Source organism: Prionailurus viverrinus, chromosome A3, assembly GCF_022837055.1.
Source record: "Prionailurus viverrinus isolate Anna chromosome A3, UM_Priviv_1.0, whole genome shotgun sequence".
Classification (NCBI taxonomy): domain Eukaryota; kingdom Metazoa; phylum Chordata; class Mammalia; order Carnivora; family Felidae; genus Prionailurus; species Prionailurus viverrinus.
This window is the reverse complement of record NC_062563.1, coordinates 16,528,515-16,551,943: the sequence shown is the minus strand read 5'-3', so window position 1 is coordinate 16,551,943 and position 23,429 is coordinate 16,528,515. Positions and strand designations below refer to the sequence as shown.

The following is a 23,429-nucleotide window of genomic DNA, read 5'->3' as shown; positions in this document are numbered from 1 at the left end:
ACGAGGAGACGGTGAAGAGATGGGCCTTGAAGACAGACCTGGTTTTGAACTTTAGCCTCGTAGTTGCAAAGCACAGTGGTGTTTCAAATCACAGAGCTGGTGTGAGGAAAATATGAATTAATGTATGTAAAGTGCTTAGTGCAGGGCCTGGCACATAGTAAGTGCTTAATTTATAGTAGCTGTTATTACTGTGGTTAAGTCGGAGGATAGCAACGGTGATGAATTTTGTGTAAAAGCATCCTGCCTTCTCAAGAGCACATCTGTGAGACCGCATGTGTGAGGCCGTGGCGCCCCCAGGTGGTCAACATTGATAACTGCAGTGCAGTGGAACAGGCCGAAGAAAATGGTTAGGGGCCAAGTTAAGCTTTAGGGTGAGACAACGGGTTTGCGTCCAGTTCTGCTGTGTGCAAGTAGGTGACGGGCATTCACCTGCACTCTCACCCTCCGTGTCTCTACCTCCAGCAACTAGAATCCCATGGAGCGGCCCTAACAACTTAATAATACCGTCCGCCATGCAAGGGATATGAATATCCCCTAGTAAGTGCTGGCCATGAACCTAGCATGATCCTGCCGCGATGCCAGCACGACGGCAGCGTGAGCCTAGTGCTCAGAACACCACCGGCCCCACACTGCCAACATCCTTCCATCTTGTGGGAAGGAGAAGGTGGATGCCCCTTTGTTATTTACTTTTCTTATTGGGTCGAGCTGACGGGTGACTCTGAGTCCCTGACCAAAAAGAAACGCCCCCTGTGGATACCTGAAATCTCACTGGAGCCAAGTATTCTTTTGATAACTTTTGATAACGCATTGCTCCATCCAGACTTTTTTACAGTGACAATTCCCCTGTAACTTGCAAATGCCCAGATGAGGATGACGGTGCACCGGCCGCTTTCCTCCCAGACAAGAGAGGCCCGGGGGAGACTGGGGGTGAGGGACGTGTTGTGTTGTCATGATCTCTAGAAAGACCCCCACTCCACACACACACCTTTCACCCCACTTGCTTTTCTGTCCCCACAGGCGACTTCCTTCCTTCCTAGAGACCAGAAGGGGATGAGGGGACCGCTAAGGGAGGCCTTCCTAGAGCGGGAGGCCTGCCCTCCAGCTGTCGAGCCATCCCCAGGAGGTGGAGGACCGGAGGCCAGGCCTGGGCTTGGGCTGCATTTCCCTCTGGCCCAGCCACCCCCACACCAGCCCCACTCACGCCTCCTCCCTGGGCTTGTTTTCCAGCAAACTGAAGTTCCTTCTGCCCAGATACCCAGAGAGGCCTCTGCTTGCTCCCTGAGCATCCTTTCCTACCGCCCTGGAAGATTCCTGCCAAGACCCTAAGGTAGTGGTCAGTGATCATAGGCCCTGGCAACGCCCACAGGGTGGTTTCAAGTTCCCCTTTGGCACAAGACACCTTAAATGAACGCTGGACGTGGCAGACGACGGGAGGCGCTTCCCGGAGCTGCGGCTGGCCAGGACTGGGACGGTCTGTGTGCGGCACCTGAGCCACCAGGGGGCGCCCGACTCTGACCAACCTTCCCTGACTGGGAGACTCCAATGGGGGCTCGGGAAGGAGCCTTCTTTATCTTATCTTTTTTACCCCTTTCCCACCCCCCTCCCCCGCCCCGATGAGACTTCTTTTCAAACCATCCAAGGCGATTCTAATGCAGTCATCCCTCTGCCCCTACCCCTCGCTCCCACATCCTACACACCCCCACCCCCACACATCCCCACCCCTTTGGGACTCCTGGGGTCCTCCATCAAAATGCAAGAGGGCTTTTGAGAGGGCTTGGGCAGTACTGTGGTGTGCAGCCATGATGACCCATGTCTCCAGCTCTCCACTTCTCTCTCGGCTGGGCTTTACTACATAAGCGTCGACATTTTGCGGAATCCTCACTGCAGTTGGACATAGCTATTATTATTTCCCCTGCTTTATAGATGAGGAAACTGTGGGTCACAGAAGACAAGGGGCTGAGCAGGACTGCAGGCCAGGAAGACCTAACCTCAGAGTTCGGGCTCTTTCTTCTACCATACACTGCTCAGGGAAGGTTCTAGAAGTCTGCTTTAGAAATTCAGGGTTTGTCCTAGAAGGTCTTTGATCTGCCCCACCAGAACTGAAGCCCTTTGGCTGCCCCTCAAGAGGTTTTAGAGAAACTGTGTGTGTGAGAGAGAGAGACAGGACCCCTAGCCTCTCTTGCCCCCTTTGGCCAGTCCAACCAGGGCCCACAAGCAGACACCACAGCCCCACCGCAGCCCACGAGCAGATGCAGGTTTATTATTCCACAGACCGCAGCATCCTGAACCGTCACCCCAAACACCAGCTCTAAAAGTAGGCCTGGGAGCTCTGGTGCCTGCAAGCTTGCCCCCAGCCCTGGGCCAGACCAAAACACGGGCCGTGGTCTCAGAGCTGAGGCCCGGGGCCCACTGGCCCTAGCAGCACCCCCAGCCCAGCCGTCATTTCTTTGGAGTCCAGAAAAGCCCACACACAGATGCAGAGCCTCGGGCCGGCTGAGGACGGGGGAATCTGCGGGCTCCCCTCCAGAGAAATGCAGTCCCAGATTCCAACCACCCCATGCAATGTCAGGAGCCCTCAAAACAGCCAGTGTGGGGCTGGAGGAAGCTTCCCAAGTACTGAGGGGGAGAGGCACAGCCGACCTCTCATCAGAAGCAAACTCGAGGTTTGACCACGGCACCGAAGCCCCAAGTCCACAGACACAAAGGCTGTGGAGCAGCCGAGGCAGTTCTGCTTGGACGCCACTGCCACAACCCTCCCTGGGTTTGGACGGGCCTAGAAGCCTTTCCTTCTGTCCTCCCAGGTGCAGGGGCCCCGCGAGCCCTCGACTTGCACCTGGCCCCCCAAGCACAAGGGAGCGGAGGCCTGGGGTGGCTCAGAACATCTGTAATGAGCTACATGCAAATACCGTCTTCTGCCAAACAAGCCAAGGGGCTTAGTATCCAACAGACCGCACCCACCGGGGCCCCCAGACTTGCTCTCCTCTCCCTGGGAAAGCCTGTCTCCAGCACCTGCCCCAGAGTCCACCCCGGGAAATCTGCCTGGGCTTCCAAGGGCTTCCATGCCCACTCTCCCCTGAGCTGGCGATGGGCCCTGGTGAAGGAAGCGACACACCAATTCACAGGGTACCCCGCTAGCTTTATCGTGGCAGCCCCGGGGCTCCTGGAGGATGAGCCTTAGCACTCTGAGCACACTGGAAGCCTGAACACAATGCCAGCCTCGGGCTCAGGCACGCCAGAGAACAGGGGCCATCTAACTGCCCCTATGCCTGCTTCCCACCCCCACCCCGGGCCACCTGGTCAGCGGCCTCCCGGCTAAAGGCTCCGGTGCCTTGCGTCCCCCCATCCTCTACGGGTCCAGCAGGGAAGCTAGCTGGACCGGTGGGAGGAGACAGGAGCACCGTATCCCGGGGTTCTCGAACCGAGCGTGTCTGTTTCCTCTGTTGTCATCCAGAACATCTGTCAGCAAGGGACGGAGTGGGTGCTGCATGGAGACCACGGAAGGCAGGGCCTCTGCTCTGTGGGCAGCTCTCTGGCTCGCCCACCACAGGGATTGGCTGCAAGTTAAAACAAAGCAGGGGAGGGGGGAAAGGAGAGGGGCTGGGAGTTATATTATTGTCCTGGTTCAGTGATTTCTCCCGAAACACACGAAAGCTCAGGGAAGGGGGACCCCGGCAGCAAGGCGAGGGAATGGATGAGGACGAGGGACAGGAGCGCTCAAGAGACCGGGGCTCCTCCTTCGAGGCCTCCCCTGCCACAGGCACGGAGCTCCTGGAGGATCCCCAGCACATTCTGTTCCTCTGGGCACCATTGGCACCCAGCATAGGCGCCACGGGAGGCCTCCAAAATGTACGTGGTGTGCACGTGAGCTGGATCCCGGGGCTCCGGGTCCAGAGTCCAGTCCTCCTTGGCCACCCTGCCTGGCAGCGCAGAAAGACGGGTCCTCACATCCTCAGCAGGAACTCCTCTGCAGAGAGACAGCAAGAGGGTCAGGCAAGAGAGGGAGGGAGGGAGGAAGTGCTAACTTGCCTGGTACGCTCTTCCCTGCCCTCCTCCTCCTCACTGCCTTCCACCCTTCAGGTCACAAGCTGTCAGTCCCTGCAGCCATCATTCCCAGATCCCCTGTAAAATGAGGCCCCTGCAGAGCTCAGCACTCACCCCCCAGGGCAGCACCTACCAGGCTAATGTCGTCACCGGCTATTTGCAGGGTGACTGGACAGGGATTTTCTTCTCCTCCTCTCCTGGGACGGAGTAGGAACCTCCAGCCCACACTAAGCTAGGATCAAGGGAGGGGGTCTTTGGTTGGGAGCAGGGCAAGAGGCAGAAACTCTGTTAGCATCACCAAGCACAGGCTTTATGGTGTAAAGGCTGGTTCCAGCAGGCAAAGATTTTATTTGTGGTGTGAGTACTTCACCCTGAGACTCATGAGGGCCACTTTCCGTCAGGCCAGCCCAGCCAACCTCCTTTTCCCAGGACCTTACCAAGCCCTCCCAGCTCCATCGTGGGGAAACTGACAGCAGTGGGGGGGGGGGGGGGGAGTGTTTCTAGAAAGGAGGACTGGGGGATGGGGAGGCTGGGGGCGGAGGGATTACAGACTGAAGCGGGCAAGAGAGAAAGGGAGGGCAGAGAGGAGGGGGCCTGCCCATGCCAGGCAAGCTCCGTGAGACTGTGAGAGTCTGGGGAGAGAGTCAAGAACTGTTTTTCCTGACATCCGGATGTCTGACTTGTGCCTGTAAGTTAAGGGTTTACTTTCAACTTCACCCTGTTTCTTAGAGCAGGAGTGTATCCCTCCTGGATCTCTAAATCCCAGCAGAGAAGTGGCCCAGTAAATGGTGATACATTAATGAACAAGCGAGTGAGTGAAACCCCCAGTGCTCACCTGACAGGGAGCAGGTGCTCTGCACGTGTTGAGATAACGAGGTGTGTGTGTGTGTGTGTGTGTGTGTGTGTGTGTGTGTTGTATTGGGGAAGGCACCATCTATCAAATCCACACTCTAGGTCCCTGCCTCTGTTGGGGGATGGGCCTCAATGAGCCGCAGGACAGATGCCCAGTAGGCAACTTCCCTCCTCCATCACCCTGGTGCCGAGAGCTCTCCACAGGCTCCCACCCCCTGGTAGACCCACCTGTTAGACAAGGGTCAGGTCAGGAGGTGAACGAAGAGGATGGCCAGGCCGATGTTAAGCAGGATCACCATGCAGATGAGGACAGTGTTGGGGACCTGGGAACAGTGGAGAGAAGCTGCCTGAGTTCCCATGGCCTCTGAAACACCCCCTGCCCAAGTCCCTACAAAGCTGGACAGAGGAACAGGAACCTTCGGAAGAACCCTCCTCTGAGCACCCCGCATTTTGCTCACTGCTGTGTCGGGCAACTGGACAGCAGACCATCAGGGCTGGAAGGATTCTGGGAAATGATTAACCAAACCATTTAGGGTCCAGGTCGCAAAGCACAACAGTGGGCAGCACTGGAACTGGAAGCCAGGAACACGCCTTCCTTTCTGCGAATCCCCCCTGGGCCGCATCCATGGGTCCCACAGACCTAGCTTCATTCTGGTCCCTGAGTTTGCAGCTCCCAGCCCCTTCTAATAAGCCCTACTGGGCCTTTCCTCCACTGCCAGGAAGCCCTCCCTGCTACACCCTGTAGCAGATGCTGCTGGTGCTCAGCTCAGATAGCCCTGGTCCCGCAGATGCACTCACTCCCTGCCCATCCCCAGCTGCCTAGGGCTCCCAGCACCCCTTTCCCCAAAGCACTGCCTCTGACCAGAGGGACCAGAGGGAAAGGCCTGTCCCCTGCCCCAAGGTGCGGGACTCTGCAGTGAAAGTTACCTTCCCCATGCCTCCAGGGATCAGGCTACACTTGACTAAGCCCACATCCCTGCTGGGGATTTCCCTGCCCTATTCTGTGCGCTCACCCTTCCCATCCCCAAATCATCCTCACTGGAATCCCTCCTGGAGCCCAGCCACCCTGGGGGACCCGACGTGGGACATCTCCTTCTGCCACGGCTTCACTCACCTCCTCCACCTCCACCTCGGCCTCCGCTGCCTGCGCCGCCTCCTTCCGAGCCTTCTTCTTGGCCCCCGCCTTGGTCAGCCCTCGGGCCTCGGTCTTGCGGGCCTTGACCTTGGGCTCGGCTTTGGGGACGATGGGCTTGGGCTCCAGCTTGGCGGGGGAGTTGGGCGCGGGCTCGGGGGCCCGCACTGGGGCGGCGGCCGGCGACGGCGGCGCGGAGTCGGGCCCGGAGCCCTCGGGCTCGGGCTCGTCCTCGAAGGGCGGCGGCGCGGGCGGCGCGGTGCGCACGGCGTAGCTGTGGTAGCCCCGGTACAGCGCCACCTCGGGCTCGCGCGACGGCGCGGACGGCGGCTGCAGCGCCTCGATGGCCATGTGATCGGTGGCCGGCCGCGCGGGGCTGCGGCGGCCCGCGCCCTCGGCGCCCGGCTCCCCGTTCCAGGCGCCCGGGCTCGCCGGGCGGTCCTTGGTGGCCCCCGGGCGGGGCCGCTTGGGCTGCGGGGGCGTCCCGGCCGGCGACGGGGGGCCGCCCTCGGGCCCGGGGGGCTCGTTCTCGTGCAGCTGCGGGCTCTCGCGGGTCCGCTGCTGGGGGCCCGCGGCCCCTGGGCCCCGCTCCGGGGGCTCGAGCAGGCTCTCCGAGTTCTCCAGGATCTCCTGCAGCAGCCGACGCTTCTGATACTCCGGACCTGCCGGGAACAACCGGCGAGGCTGGCCTCGAACCCCGGTCCTAATAATGACGACCCTGGGCAAGCCATTTAACCCCAGCCTCCTTTATTTACTCAGCCAGCAGCTTCCTACCACCTGGCCTGTGCCCAGCAGTGTGCCAAGCAATTTCCAAACAGTAGCTTGTTGAGGTGTTTTAACAACGCTATGAGCTCTGTGCTATTAGCCTCATTTTTACAGATGAAAGAAAGGGAGGCTCGGAGAGGTGGCATCGCTTGCCCCAAGTCACCAGGCTGACAAAGGGCAGAGGCAGGCCCAGACCCAGTCCGAATGGCTCCAGAGTTTATGTTCTTAACTGTGGCACTGGTTTCTTTCCACTCCCTTATCTGAAAAATGGCCTAATCATACCTATTTCACAAATACTAATGCAAGTATTAAGTACTTGGTAGTTATTAAGTTGTAGTACTTGTAGTTATTAAGTACTTGTAGTACAAATACTAATGCAAGTATTAATTGAAAAATGCATGTAAAATGCAAAGCTCAGGACCTGGCACAGGTGAAATTGGGGCTGGGAGGTGTCGTTCTTCCTGGGACCAGCAGGGGGAGCGCTGTGACGGGAGGCAACTTACAAGTCTGGGCTCCAAGGTCCCCCAGCCAATCCCCAGTGGTCTCCTTGCTACAGCCAGAATAACATTCAGAAAATACAAGTTTAATCGTGCCACTTGCCATAAAGCCCTTCAATGCGGAGAACGGTCGCCCACCCACCCCCTGGGCTCCCACTGCTCTGCCCAGGCGCCAAGTCTGTATCTGAGTCAGGGGCTGCAGAATCCTTACTCCGCAGCCGCATTTCCCACCACCTCTGCTGCTTGTTTTACCATCTAGCTTCCTCGCCTGCCACTCCTTTCCGTTTCTGTGCCTTTGTGCCCACAGTCCCTTCCTCTTGATGTGCCGGTCCCACACAGCACTACATGGTGCAGTGATTCTCAACGAGTGGTCCCAAACGAGCAGCACTGGCACTTCCCAATCCTTGTTAGAAAATCACATTCATGGGCTCTATTCCAGACCTACCGGATCAAAACCTCGGGGTGGCCCAGTGTTCTGTGACGTTTGAGACCCACTGATCCGAGGGCAGCCTTCTCTAACACCGCCCCGCCTGGAGATGTAACTCCCTGGGTTATGTGCTCCCTATGAGCTCCCAGAGCCCCCGTTCCAACCACACAGAACGTATGCTGTGTGGAATTTAATCGTGAAAGGGAGACGACAGCCAACACCAACAGTTATTGATTGAGAGCTTGCCATGGACTAGGCCGTGTGCTCTTCACCTGACGTGCATTTAATCTGCTGCCCAAAAAGTATTATTCTTACTCCCATTTTACAGATCAGAAAACAGGTTTACAGAGGTGAAGGAATTGAACAAGGTCTCTGAGCTGGTTAGCAGTGGAGTCAGGACGTGAATACATGCCTCACGCCCTGATATGCTGTCTTCAAGATTCAATGCTCCTCTAGATTCTGGATCCCGGCTTTGTACCCCAGAGCCCAGCACAGTGCCTGACACACAGGCAGCACTCGATTAAACTGAAAGTGATGGGCAAGAGTGGGAGGGCTTAACGCCTCCTCCTCCACAGAGACCTCTCCCTTCACCACGCTTCATCAGCTCAACTGCCCTGCCTGCAGCAGAGAGAGGAGGCAGCCAGGAGTGGGGCCAATGTGCAGCTGGGAGCCTCTGATTCCCCACCACGACCTCAGCAAGAGTCCCCGGGTGTCACTCTATCCCATGCTTTCACAATCCCCCGTTCTTGGACTCACAGACATTTGTGAACCCACCTGGGTATCTCAGCTTTCCAGCAAACAAACAAAAAGAAAAATGGTCCAACCCTGGGGGCCTCCCCTCACCCTGTCCTGCCCGTCCCCTCCCTGGGTGGCCCTACCTGGCTGGTAGAAGTCTGGAGCCAGCTCCCTGGCCAAAGTGCGGGCAATGCTGGACTCCTGGTTGGCAGCCACGGCGGCCTGTTCCGCTGCCTCAGCTTTGGCCTTGGCGTGGCTTGTCCTACGGAGACAACATGGTAGAGACTCAGAATCCCTCCAGAAAACCAGGCCTCTGCCCACAAAAGATAGGCTGGCCAGAGCATTCATTCACTCGGGCTGTCAATGAATATGTATTGAACCCTGTGGCCCAGACTGCTGTGCACTCCCTAGACCATTCCCTCTTCTTTCTGAGCACAGGCCACATGTCTCTTGCGATCAGTGTGGTCAGGCAACTGAGTTCTGGCCAACGCACTGTGGGAAGACATGACATATGCTGTTTCCAGGCTGGGCCCATGAAAACTTCTTCTGCAATCTACATCCTCTCCTTTTGCCCTGGTGCTGGTTGGATGGAGGAAAAGCCAACACTCCAAAACAGGGAAATTAACTTCTTTTGGGTCCCAGACCCCTTTGGCATCTGGTGATACTTATGGGCTCCTCCTCAGAATAATGTTTTAAAATGCATAAAATACATAGGATTACAAAGGGACGCAATTATACTGACACACTGTTACCGAAATACTTAAAGGAACAAATTTGTAATATAATGTCTGGGTCCTTCCTCATTAACACATTGAACAAAATATCTAGCAAGCGTATTAACTACACTCATTTTAAAGTATAGATTAGCATAAAGGGTATTTCAAAGATATCTGCAGTAGGGGCACTGGCTCAGTCAGTGGAGCGTGTGACTCTTGATCTCTGGGTTGTGAGTTCAAGCCCCACACTGGGAGCAGAAATTACTTAAAAAAAAATAAAATCCCTTTTTAAAAGAAGATATCTGCAACAATAATAATGTAATGTGAAAGTATATGTGATTTATACCAGTGACAAAGTCACATATATTTCTTCATTTTTTATTTTTATTTTTGAGACAGAGAGAGTGCAAGAGGAGGAGGGGCAGAGAGAGAGGGAGACACAGAATCGGAAGGAGGCTCCAGGCTCTGAGCTGTCAGCACAGAGCCCAACACGGAACTCACACTCATGGACCATGAGATCATGACCTAAGCCAAAGTTGGATGCTTAACCAACTAAGCCACCCAGGTGCCCCAAGTCATAGATATTTCTAGTACTACTATGGTTTTTTGCCTACCTCCATAATTTGAAGCAAATGCTAAATTTCAGTTAGAAGTTAGTAAAAATAAGATAATTTTCCCGTCTGTTGTAGAAACTTCTAGCGCTCTGCCCAGATCCCTTCGCTGGGCAAAGGCACCCACCCCTAGCTCCTGTATAGGCTGCTAATGGCTCATTACTGTCCTAGAAAATTGCACCCAACAGAAGCCACATTGCTGTGGAGGTCAAATCGCCACCCACTCCAACCAAGCGGCTTACAACTAATGACCGATGACACCCACCAGGCCCCTCTTGACCCAGGAGGAACCAACTCTGTGGTAGCCACAGAACACTCCCCCACCCCCTGCCGTGGGGTCAGGCTGAGGCGGGACTGCAGGTAAGATTACATCCTTGTTGGGTTCCCTACCCTACTCTGTTTCTGTCACCCTCCCCTCTCCTGAAAGCATCCCCTCAAAAAATCATCTGCTCATGAGGCACCTGGGTGACTCAGTTGGTTAAGCATCCAACTCTTGATCTCGGTTCAGATCATATCTCACAGTTCTTGAGATGGAGCCCCATGTCGGGCTCGGTGCTGACAGCACAGAGCGTGCTTGGGATTCTCTTTTTCCCTCTCCCTGTGCCCCTCCCCGGCTCACGTATGCACACACGCTCTCTCTCTCAAAATAAATAAACACTTAAAAAAAATAATCTGCTCAAGAATCCCCACCTCAGATTCTGCTTCTAGGGAATCTCACCTAAGACAGCATCCAGGTTCACAGACTCCCTGAATTCCATCCACAGAACCCGCTGTGAACCCCATGTTAAGAGACACAGTGGAAGGAACCGAGGTCCAGAGATGATTATAGATAATGCGAAGTTCCCTTCCCACAGTCCCACACTGGAATGTAGAACATTTAGCCATCACATTTAAACATTCAGTGTGGAACATTTAAAGAAGCTTAAATGTTTATTGTGTTAACCCCTGAGATCTGGAAGATGTTCCTTTCAGCTGTTAGTCTAGCCAGAAGCACCTACTAAAATAACAACTCCATTGTGGGCCAGACACAGTTCTGAAGGAATTATCAAGATTATCTTATGTAATCATCATGATGCCTTGGGGAGCTGGTGCTGTTATTATTTTCCCCATTTTATAGAAAAGAAAACTGAGGCACAGACAGGTTAAATAATTTGCCCTGGGTCTCAGGGTCCTTAAGTGCAGGAGCCAGGAATTTGAACCCAGGCAATAAGGCCCAGCGCTCGTGCTCAAGCACTACTCTGGAACACGTGCCACCCCGGGGCACTGAGGACAGAGACCTGAGGATAAGACCAGCCCTGTCCCTGCCCTCACAGCCAAGGGAGGCAGGAAGGAGGTAAACAAAACAACAAAACGTATTTAACACAATGCAGTTAAATAAAAAGAACTTAACTGCTGTTGTGAGAAGTGCCACGAAGGAAGTGCCATGAAAATATAGAAAAGGTACAGCACATATACAAAAAAAAAAAAAAAAAAAAAATTCTAGAGCAGGAAGACAAATGGATCGGTGACAGATGTGGGACCAGGGAAGGTTTCTTCGAGAATGTGACATTTACTGAGATGAAGAAAAACATAAATTAGACCCATAACAGGAGAAGTGGGCACAACAAGGCAGAAAGAAGAAAGAGCATGTGCAAAGGCCCTGAGAAAGAGAAAGAGCTCAGTGCTTTGGAGAACTAAACAAATGAGTGTCCACATCTGCTGATGAGACACACCTCAGGGAGCTGACGTGTGTCTTTGCATCTCAATCTCCAGTATATAGAATTGGGCCTGGAATAAGGGAGGACAGGCCCTTTACCTACGTTATCCCCTTCAACCCTCAAAATGTCTGGGAGGTAGTTTTTACTGTTTGCACTTTACACATGGGGAAACTGAGGCTCAGAGAGGTATCTTCTCAAGGATGCAAAATAATAGTTAATACTTACAAAGCATTTACCACATGCCACGGGCTTTATAGAAACCAACTCATTTGATCCCCCAATAACACTGGGTAGCAGATATTAATACCACCACCCCTCTTTACTGAGGAGAAATCCAGGGCACAAGCCTTTAAGGAACTAAGGCAAACTTATATAGCCAGGAAGTGACAGAGCAAGATTTCGAACCGAGACATTCTGGGATCCAGGGTCTGTGCCTTTAACTGCAGGCTGTCTGCTCACCCAGTAGGGAACAGTGGAGTTCAAACCCAGAACCCTGTGATTTCCAAGCCCTGCCCTTGCCACCTTGCCACAATAGTGTTTATACTGACAGGGGCGCCTGGATGGCTCGGTCGGTTAAGCGTCCGACTTTGGCTCAGGTCATGACCTCGCAGTTTGTGAGCTCAAGCCCCGCATCGGGCTCTGTGCTGACAGCTCAGAGCCTGGAACCTGCTTCAGATTCTGTGTCTCCCTTTCTCTCTGCCCTTCCCCTGCTCACGCTCTGTCTCTGTCTCACAATAATAAATAAACATTTTTTAAAAATTAAAAAAAAATTCTTTACTGACAAAAGAATACCTAAATATGGGATGTCTGGCTGACTTGGTCAGTAGAGCCTATGACCCTTGATCTAGGGGTTGCGAGTTCGAGCCTCACATTGGGCATAGAGTTTACTTTAAAGAAAATGAACACTTAAATGAACTCACGCATGTGCACAGGTATGCGTGGAGGGGCAGCACAGGGAACGGTCAAGAGCACAGCTTTGGATTCCAGTTCGGATGCTGCCAAGGCTGGGGCTGAAACTTAGGAGGATGCCAAAAACTCAGCAAGCAAGAGAAAACAATGTTTTAAAGCAATATTTTAAAAGTCAAAAATAATGCCAAAAAATCCTTGATGAACAAGTTGTGAACAAAATTTAGATAAAGACTGGATCAGACCCTGCACTTTGCACGACCTTGATCACTTCACCCTAGTCCTGATCCCACCGTGACTCCAGGACCTTGGGTGAGTTGCTCTGCCTCTCTGTGCCTCAGTTTCTTCATTTGTACAATGGAGATAATAATTTCCCCCTCTTGGAGTTGCTGTGAAAACTCATGATTTAAGAGGCAACATATGAAAGCGTTTAGGCCACGATGTGACTGAGTGAAGGTGGCAGTAATGGTGGTGATGGTGGTGGTGGAGGTGATGGTGGAGGAGGAGGTGATGAAGGAGAAGAAGGAGGGAGATGAGGTTTATGACATCAAAACTGAGTGTGGTACATGCATATCCCAGGTTCATATTTGCCTGCGCACGAATGCATGTGACTCAAACTCCTAAACTTTCCAGAAACACTTCCCTGGCAACCTGAAACCCCAGGTCGGGGGAGGAGGGGAAGTGCTGGGCAAACCTTCAAACAGAGAAAATGTCCTTTTTTGGTAACGCAAGCTGGATGGTGCTTGCTTGTTTCCTTGGTGCCCTGGGAAGCTGTGCTGCAGGACTCCTCCTAAGGCCAGACAGGCAGCCTGCACATAGAGCCCCAGAAGATCTGGGGAGATCAACCATGGACACCCCCCAGAGCAGCCAGACAAGGGTTGAGAAAGGGGCGGCCACACGGCCCAAGGCAGTGAGGGCTGCTGTGTTCACAGGAAGCTCGCTGCTCTTTCCCATGTCCATCAGTCTGGCCGGCTGACCCCCTTGGTCTCTGGTCTCAGGAATGGCTGCCACCCTTCAAGCCAGGCACTCCCGTGTTCTCCCACGCCCTCCTCCTCGGCTCCTTGCGGCAGCCACGGCCATCACTCACCAAGTCCCCTCTCCTAGTCCTGCGAAAGCTCCAGCATCCACAGCCTCTCCCTCCTTGCGTCACTGCTCCTCAAAGCCCCCGTGTGCTCCCTACAACTGATCACAGTGGCATCGTGGGCTGGCTTAATCCAGACGTCCAGAGGCCTCAACTCTTGCTTAAAATCTTTGCAAGGCTTCCTACCACGCTCAAAATAAAGCCCAAGGCACTTAGCACAGCCTTCCAGCCTCTCCAGATCCTCCGCTGAGGCTGTCGTGATGAGCGTATCACCAGCTGCCGTCTCAGCGCAGCCCTGGCAGCTCACAGGGTGAGGGCGGGGAGCCTGCTGTTGCCCAGAGGCTCTTGTAGGTCAGGGCCACTCACAGTGTGGCCCATCACCCTCCTGGCCCCTCATCACCTGGGAGCTCATCAGAAATGCAGGTTCGCGGGCTCCATCCCAGACCTACTGAGTCAGAACTTCAGGGTGAGGAGCCCAGGAACCTGTGTTTTAGAAGTGCTCCAGAGGCTTCCACTGCTCACTGAAGTCTAAGAAGCATGTGCTGGTAGGCAGACGGAGAAACCAGCTCTATGCTGGGCAGCTCCCAGCCTGCTCAACTCTCCGGGAGCCTTGCTTGAGTGCTTCTCCTTAAGCACCAGGATCCCTTCTCTGGGTTCAGGTCCTGCTAAGGAAATGCTGGACCTGTTTCTTCTCCTGTGACCACTCACTGTGTCTGGGCTGAGACCGCTAGGGGAGGGTCTCCAAGGATGGCTCTGACCTACGGGAAAGGGAACCAGCAGAAACTGGGGCAGGGGGAGGGGCAGGGATCAGTCACTCTTCTTGATTTCATTGGGATTATCTTTCGTCAGCGGGGTTAAAAATAAGGCTGGTGGTTCTGGGACAGGGGCAGGGCGATAACCCAACAGAAGTGCTTCTGAGAGCATCCCCCGCACCCCAGCTCCTTCTCCTCACTCCTAGCTCCCTAACTGCTGGCTACAAGTCAGCTTTGCTGCCCGGTCGTCTCCACCAGGCATCGATGGCTTCATGGACCAAGGGGGATACCTGCTGGAATTATCCCCAACTCTGTGCCTTCGTTCAGGCTGTTCCCCCACCTGGAAGGCTCCTTCCCCTCTGTCCACCCTCCTAGTCTTAAAGGGCCAGCTCAAAACCCACTTCTATATATTGATTCATTCACTTAATATAACTTTCTGGAGTGCCTACTGAGTGCTAGGCGCCATTCTGGGTACTGTGGATCTAAGAGCAAACCAAGCATCTAAAAACCCCTTGCAGAGCTCACGCTCTAGTGCAGGGGGGTCGGCAAACTGCAGCAGCGGGCCAGCCAGTGCTGCCCGTGAACAGAGACTGGTTTGTATATTTTTGAATGGTTGAAAAAACAAAACAAAACAAGAGTGATATTTTCTGACACATGAAAATTACATGAAATTCAGAGTTCAGTGTCCATATAATGTTTTATTGGAACCCAGCCACACCCATGTGTTGACACATTGTCTAGAGTTAAGCAGTTGCCACAGAGACTGTGTGACCTGCAAGGCCAAAACTATTTACCATCTGCTCTTTTACAGAAAAGGTTTACTGACCCCTGTTTTAATGCATTCACTCAACAACTGTCTCTTCTACGACTACTTTTAACACTATTAACATCTGTTATTTGTTGACTCCCTTGTGCCCAGCTCTGTGCTATGGCTGCTTTACACAAATGACCTCAGAGAGGTGGAGTCACTTTCTCAAGGTCACACAGCTAGAAAGTCAATCAGCCCGAGCTCTTACCCATTACACCAAGCTTCCCGCCCCCCACCCCCCACCCTGCCACTTGCCAGTAACTCTGGGCCAGGTCCTCCATGTGCTGGGCCCAGAGATGGGGATCAATAGGACCAAGCAGCCACCTGAGCCTAACGCAGCCATGCCAAGCCAACCACACAACAGCCCTGCAAACCAATGGATGAAGAGAGATGCAGAGCAAAGCCTCTAAACTGCTGGGGAGAGCCGCTAAGAAGAGAGAAACTCCAGCTAGGTAGCTTGGGTGAGGGGTCCTAGCACTGCCCCCTTGCAACCAATCTTTGGCAAGTCTGAGCTCCCTGAACCCCGGTCTCCTCATCTGTAAAATGGGGATAATAACAGCAACTACCAGGCAGAAATGATGTAAGAAGTAAATGAACGGACAGTCATCTGGCCCTTAGAGCAGTGACCCGGACGCAGGAAGTCCATACAGTGCTTGTTAATAAAATAAATAAGCATACTTTTTTGGAGAAGCCTAAAAATCCTGGATGTACCACGTGCCGCTGAGTTGTTTAAAAAAAAAAATTAAAACTTTTTTCGTTTTTAAAATGAAAAAAAAAAAAAAAAACTTCAGAACAAAAAACCTCTGGTATGCCTGCAGGACAGAGGCAGATAATGAGTCTCCAGCTCAAACCTCTGCCAGCCTCTCTGGAGGCCACAGAGGTGGCCGGCAGGGACAATGCTGCCAAGTGTCTTCCTGTGGCGGGGGATGCTTCAGATGCCACTGCCCTGCCCTCTCCCAAAATAGCCCCTCGCCCACAGCTCTGGCTGGCCGTGGCCACTTCCTCCAGAACAATCATGGTCAGAGTAATCACAGAGAGGAACCACAGCTGGGGTGTCCAAACACCATCCAGAGAGCTGCCTGGAAGGAAGCCCCCAAGTATGTAGGCAGGGGCATGGTCAGCGAGTCTTGACAGAGGAGGGAACTTCCTCCCCTCTCCACCCCAGCCCCAGGACTTCATTTGGCAAATGGGGCGAAGTCCCTCCGGGAAGCCCCCCTCACCAGAGGGGTTAAGGGCAGAAGCTCCAGTCTAAATAATAGCACCATCACACTAGAGGTATCTGAGCTTTGCTCACCGGTCTCAGTTTTCTCAACTGTGAAATGGGGATAATAATACTTCACAAAATTACTGAGAGTCTGAAATGAGCATAGACGGAGCATTTAACAAACACTAGCTTTCATTATCATGGTTTTTGTAACTATTATAGCAATGCTTCCCAGCATTTCTCTTCCAGAATTCTATGGACTGCCAATAAATTGGGATGTAAATATGCATTCTTGTGGAAGGATATGTCCTCTGAACACTGTTCCAAGATTCACCCATTCTGTACCTGTGTCCCTACTTTAATCCTTTCTTCTTTTTAATTTTATTTTTATTTTGAGAGAGAGAGAGCATATGTGAGTGGTGCAAGGACAAACACACACACACACACACACATACAGAGAGAGAGAGAGAGAGAGAGAGAGAGAGAGAATCCCAAGCAGGCTCCACACTTAGCACAGAGCCCAACACAGGGCTTGATCCCACAACCCTGGAATCATGACTTGAGCCGAAATCAAGAGTTGGACGCTCAACTGACTGAGCCACCCAGGCGCCCCCATACTTCAATCCTTTCTACCAACAAATGTTATTTTACCGTGTGCAACAACTGTATTGAGTTTACCTGTTCTTTAGCTGATGGACATTCGGGTTGTTTCCGCTTCTGCCTGCTGTGAATAATGCCGGTATGGACATTGGTGTACCAGTTTTTGTGTGTCTGTAGGTTTTCATGTGTCATGGGTGCCCACCGAGGAGCAGAGTTTCTGGGTCATGTGTTAAGTCCATGTTCCGGCTGAGGAACCGTCAGGCTGGTTCCACAGTGGCTGCACCATTTTACATCCTCCCCGGAACATAAGAGGGCTCCCATTTCTCCACATCTTCGCTAACACTTGTTATTATACCCATCTTTAAAATTTTATTCATAGTAGTGGTTTGTGAGGTGGTGGTGACAGTGGTGATGGTGATGGAGGCATCATTAGCCGTTGGGGAAATGTCCACCTGCATTTTCCTGATGGCTAATGACGTTGAGCATCTACTCACAGGCTTCGCGGCCATTTGTGGATCTTCTCAGGAGAAATGTCTCTTCGGATCCTTTGTCTTTTTTAAATTGGGTTTTTGTCTATTTTATTATTGAGTAGTTAAAGTTCCTTATACAGTCTAGATATAGTCCCTTATCAGATATGGTGCCAGTCATGTATTGCAAATATTTTTCCGTCCTGCGGCTCGTCTTTCCACTTTCTTGATATCATCCTCTGCAGCATAAAGGTCTTTAAGTTTAATGCAGTCCAGTGTATCTGTTTTGTTTTTGTTTTTCTTTTGTTGCGTGTGCTTTTGGTGTCAGATCCAAGAAGGCTTTGTGTAACCTATGGTCACCAACACTTACTCCCGTATTTTCTTCTGAGAGTTTCCCAGTTTTCGTGCTGATGTATAGATCTATACATATGCATTGCTTCTAATAAGAAAAATGGGAAATAACCTAAAGGTTCATGCCGCCCTGTTGAGTTAGGTACTACCACCATTGTACAAATGAGAAAACGGAGTCACAGAGAGCCTAACTCACTTGCTCATTGCTATTAAAATGAGTGTTGAGCCAGAAGGAAAGGAAATCAAGTCTGGTAGGAGAGACAGACAAGACTGAAAAGTCCTGATAGCAAAGCAAACAGAAGTCAACAGAGTAGGAGAAAGCCCATCCGCCGTGTTACGTGTTCATAATTTGTCTTTTGTTACTTTTATATTATATAAAAAAAATAAAAGGTACAGGGGTGCTTGGGTGGCTCAGGCAGTTAAGCCTCCGACTTCGGCTCAGGTCATGATCTCATGGTTCGTGAGTTCGAGCCTCGCGTTGGACTCTGTGCTGACATCTCAGAGCCTGGAGCCTGTTTCAGATTCTGTGTCTCCCTCTCTCTCTGCCCCTCCCTTGCTCTCTCTCTCTCTCTCTCTCTCTCTCTCTCTCTTTCTCAAATAAAGATTTAAAAAAAATTTTAAAGGGTATAAAACGACATGACTTCATTGTAGAAAAGTTCTGAAAATCAGCAGGTTTTCTTTTTTAAAAGAAAAAAATGCCATCAACGTTTTGGTATTTTAAGGTGGGTAGGAGCACAGTTGTAGGAATGTGGATGACTTACTAAATTTTCTGTGCTTTGATTTTTCCATCCGTAAAATGGGGTCATGAATAGCCCTCACTTCATTGGGTTGTTGGGATTATAGAGTGAATTAATGTAACAAAGCATTTTGAAGTGGAGGCTCTATGCAAGAGTTTGAAATTTTTCCATAAAGTGATTTTGTTCCAGGTGAAGTGGGCAGCTACACCTGCCACCTCCTCAGGGCCCCAGAGAATATACCCCCGCCTTGGAAACCCAGCCTGGAATCCCCAGGCTGTGGACGTGAGGTCTTGCGGATCACGTTATGTTTTTTGTTTTTTTTTTTTAATTTATTTATTTTGTGAGAAAGAAAGATAGCACAAGCCGGGGAGGGGCAGAGCGAGAGAGAATCCCAACCAGGTTCCTCCACACATCAGGGCGGAGCCCGATGGAGGCTCGAACCCACGAGCTGTGAGATCATGACCTGAGCAGAAACCAAGAGATGCTCGACCCACGGAGCCACCCAGGGCCCCCCAGATCACGTTTTATAGCGACCCTTCTCCCCTGCTGAAAGAAGGCCTCCTCTGTCGCATGCCAGCAGGTGTGTGTGACCCCGCCCCCAGCCTAGAAGGCAGAGGCAAAGTAGTAAGAGTTGCTGTTTACTGAGTGCTACGTGCCAGACATTTGACCTATGTGGTCAGCTGAATAATGGCCCAAGGATATCCCCGTCCTAATCCCTGGAAGCTGTGAACGTGACCTTATATGGCAAAAGGAGCTTTGCAGATGTGATTAAGGATCTTGAGATGTGGGGATTATCCCGGATTATCCAGGGAGGCCCTAAAGGTGATCACGAGTGTCCTTATAAGAGGAGGCAGAGGGAGGTGGGATGGCAGGAGAGAAGGCGAGGTGATGACAGCAGCAGAGACTGGACATGAAAAAAAAAAGAGACAGGTGCTTGGGTGGCTCAGCCAGTTAAGCGTCCGAGTCTTGATTTCGGCTCAGGTCATGATCTCCCGGTTCACGGGTTCGAGCCCCATTCCTTCTCTCCCTCTCTCTGCCCCTTCTGCGCTCTCTCTCTCTCTCTCTCTCAAAATAAATAAATAACCTTAAAAAAAAAAAAAAGCAGAGACTGGAGCGGTGTGATGTGAAAATGGAGGGGCCATGAGGTGAGGAATGGGGCAGCCACTGGAAGCTGAAAAGCCAAGGAATTGGATTCTCCCCTGGAGCCTCCAGAAGGAATTAGCTGTGCTGACCTTGGCTGTAGTGTGGTGAGACGGATTTCAGACTTCGACCTCCAGAAGTGTAAATGAATAAATCTGTGTTGTTTTAAGGCCCCAAATCTGTGGAAATCTGTTATGGCAGCAACAGGAAACTAAAACAACTTGTGTGATCTCCTGTCATCCTCAAAGACAACTCACTTTTGGGGGGGGGGGGCAGGCGGGGAAGAAACGGAGGCTCAGGAAGTCATTTGCCTGAGGCTCGTAGCTCGAAGTGCCAGGGCCAGCTGGAACTGCGTCCAGGGCCGTCTGGCACAAGAGCCTTTGCTGGCCCACGTGTCCGCTGTGCTGCCTCCGTTCAAGCCCACGTTCCAGGAGGGCACAGCGGCCACCACCCAGCCTCTTCCCCAGGGGCAGTGTGAGGCCCTGAGTCCCTGTGCCCCTCCGAGAGGGCCCAGGGCCAGCAGTTACTGGCGGTGAGAACCCTACTTCCCCAGAGAAAGGCTAGTCCATCGGGGCCTGGGTACTGCTGGCTGATTATGTATGGCTGAGATGTGGCTGCACTTTGGTAACTAGTGAAATGACAGGGAGGGGACCTGGGTCTTGCACCCCTCCCCCAGAAAAGACTGGGTCCTGCAGTCCAATCTGGAACCTGGCTGCCGGCAGGGTGGCCTCTTCTGCATGGGCTGGCAGATAGACCTTTGGAGCAGCACAGAGAAACTTCCTTTTTAAAACGTTTACACCAGGTTTGAAAGCCAATTTTATAAATTATAAAAGCAGTAATATTAAAGCTGCAGCACCATGAATCCACTGAGCTCCCTGTGCACAACCCAGCTTTTAACAGGGCCGTGAACACAGTAATGATTCAGTTGTGGGGCACAGCGCTTGAGAGTGTGGAACCTGCAATCACACTGCCTGGGATTGAACCTGACTCACACACGAGGCTGTGTGGCCTGGAAAAATTGCTTAACTTCTCTGTGCATCCGTCTCTTCTTCAGAACAATGAGTGTGGCAGGCAGATTTCTCAGAGGGCCCCTGGCACTCACACCCTTGTCTAATCCCCTCCCCTCGTGCATGGGCTGGACTTAGGCTCCTAAATAAAAAAACTTGGGAAAGGTGATTCGTTTCTAGAAGACAGTGACTTCTCTCTTGCTAGCAGCTTCTCTTGCTGGCATTGACGGGGACATCCAGTGGCAAGGAACTGAGGGCGGCCTCTGGCCAACAGGAGTGAGAAACTGAGGCCTTCAGTCCAAAGGCCCACGGGAACATTCAGTTAAGCGTCCAGCTTCGGCTCAGGTCATGATCTCGCAGTTCGTGAGTTTGAGCCCTGCAATCGGGCTCTGTGTGGACAGCTTAGAGCCTGGAGCCTGCTTTGGATTCTGTGTCTCCCTCTCTCTGCCCCTCCCCCCCCCTCTCAAAAATAAATAAAAACATTTAAAAAATTAAAAAAAAGAGACTATGTCTATCATGAGATTGTGATTTATAAGAAATACAGCTGACCCTTGAACAAGGCAGGGGTTAGGTGCATCAACCCCTATACAGTAAAAAATCCAAGTATCACTTCTGACTCCCCACAAACTCAACTACTAATAGCCTATATTGATCAGAAGCTTTACTGACAATATAAGCAGTTGATTAGCACATATTTTGTATGTTATTTGTACTATATACTGTATTCTTTCAATCAACTAAGCTAGAGAAAAGGAAATGTTATTGAAAACCATAAAGAAGAGAAAATACATTCCCACTACTGTACTTTATCTCTTGAAAAAAACCCGTGTATCAGGGGACCCGTGCAGGTCAAACACCTGTTATTTAAGGGTCAACTTGAGGGTCACTCAGATGACCAAAATATATTTCTCATATATATTTGATCTTCATTCATGGTTCCTGTCTCATGGTTTCCAAAACTCTTGGAATTTCCTGAGTGATAAGAGCAATGGGAGAACCTTTTGTTACAATATTCAGTCTCTTGTCTCCAGTTCCTGAAATCACTTCAGGTCATAAAAACGAAACAGGTGTCTTGATATTCATAACAAGCCCCTTCCCACCACACCTGCGTTTATGATAAGGAGGTGACTTTTGGAAAGCACCTAATGATGGAGTCTGGTTACCCAGGGGCACCAACCAAGAATGGAGGGTTGGAACTCTCAGTCCCACCCAGTGATTTCAGGGGAAGGAAGAGGGGCTGGAGGCTGAACCAATCACCAATGGCCAATGATTTAATCAATTGTGCCTATGTAATGAAGCCTCCATAGAAACCTAAAAGGATGGTGTTCAGAGAGTTTCTGGGTTGGTGAATATGTGAAGGTACAGGAAGAGTGGCACGCTTAGGGCACAGAAGCCCTGCACAGCTCTTGGAAACTAGTAATCTAGAAATAAATTGTTTCTCTGAGTTCTGCGAGCCGCTCTAGCAAATTAACTGAACTCAAAGAAGGGGTCATTGGAACCTCCTACCTACAGCTGGTCAGTCAGGAGCCCAGTGACACCCTGGAGTTGCAAATGGCATGGGGGGATATGCCATCTCGGAGGACTGAACCCCTGACTTGCAGGCTCTGATGCTTTCTCCCGGTAGATAATGTCAGAATTGAGCTGAATTCCCAGAGCCCCAGCTAGTGTCGGTGAACTGCTTGGTGCCGTGGGGGGAACCACACCCCCCACCACCACATGTTGAAACTGGGTGCTAAGACCCCTTACTACCTCCTAGGGTTGCTACGAAAATTAGAATTAATATACACAGCAGTGGCTCGCACAGAGGGTGTACTAAAGGAGTGCACTACTACAGATTTTACACTTAAATAATTTTCTGTGTTTCTGTATATTCGTATTTAGCTTTCAAACTGCTCAGCTTTTTCCTTTAGAAATTTGGCATCTACCTCTTTTCAGTGCCAGTGATTCCTCTTCTGGGAATCTGGCCAACAGATAAGCTGGAAATGACATATTGCAAAGGCATTTATGGCAACATGGTTTGTAACAGCAAAGGACTGGAAACAAACCCAAAGCTAGCAGTAGGGACCTGGTTAACTGCGCTCTGGTACGGCCACCTGAAGGACTTTACGCAGCCAGTACTAAGAATGAGATAGATCTTTAAAACAGAGTGAATCCTGACAGGTCAAGTTATGGAGCAAGGTGTAAATTAACATATATTGTATGCAACGCTTGTGTAAACAAACAAGTGAGTTTGCTCTTCTACATGTGGAATATTTCTGGAAGGATAGATAAGAAATTGGTCATAAAGGCTGCTTACTGGGATGGGAACTAGATGGCTGGGGGTGGGGGGAGGTGGAAGGAAGGAAGATACACATGCGTGAGCACACACACACACACACTCATTTGAGCTGGGGACTTTCCTTTTGCCTCATCTCCTCCCCCCTCAGCTCACACATCATTCTCCACCCTGCTCTGCACCCTGGGTGACCCTCCTCCAGGGTCTGCATTCACAGCGCCCTTGCTCTCTGACTTCCAGCTGGGTTTAGCTGATGGGGGGCACCAGCCGAGGGTTAGAGGAGGGAGAGGGAGCGGCTCCCTGTTCCTCTTCAGGGGGGTTCTCTCCTCCACAGCTTGCACCCATCGGCTCTAATGTAACACCATTTCCTCCCCTGGCTCTGTCAGACCCAGGGAACTAATGGCTTCCCATCATTGCTGGTCCTGGGTACCTCAATATCCTGGTTAATTTCCTGCCTACCTGGTATAAACATCCAGTTATAAGATGAATAAGTTCTGGGGACCCGATATAGAGCATGGTGATTATAATTAGCAGTAGCGTATTATATGCTTGAGAGTTGCTAAGGGAGTAGGTCTTAAATATTATGTGACACAATGGAGGTGTTAGCTAATGCTAGGGTGGTAATCAT

The 23,429-nt window shown here is 51.5% G+C and overlaps 1 protein-coding gene across 1 annotated transcript in view; it reads right to left on the bottom strand.

Moving 5' to 3' along the window:
* Positions 1 to 1,730: 1,730 nt before the first annotated feature.
* Positions 1,731 to 23,429, bottom strand: part of JPH2 (junctophilin 2) — a 69,973-nt gene continuing 48,274 nt past the window's right edge. The window contains exons 3-6 of the mRNA XM_047854365.1: positions 8,593 to 8,711; positions 6,008 to 6,687; positions 5,122 to 5,216; positions 1,731 to 3,964 (exon numbers count right to left, since the gene is read on the bottom strand). Of these exons, the coding sequence (XP_047710321.1) occupies positions 5,136 to 5,216; positions 6,008 to 6,687; positions 8,593 to 8,711 (880 nt within the window). The 3' untranslated portion in view covers positions 1,731 to 3,964; positions 5,122 to 5,135. The remainder of the gene's footprint in view (positions 3,965 to 5,121; positions 5,217 to 6,007; positions 6,688 to 8,592; positions 8,712 to 23,429) is intronic.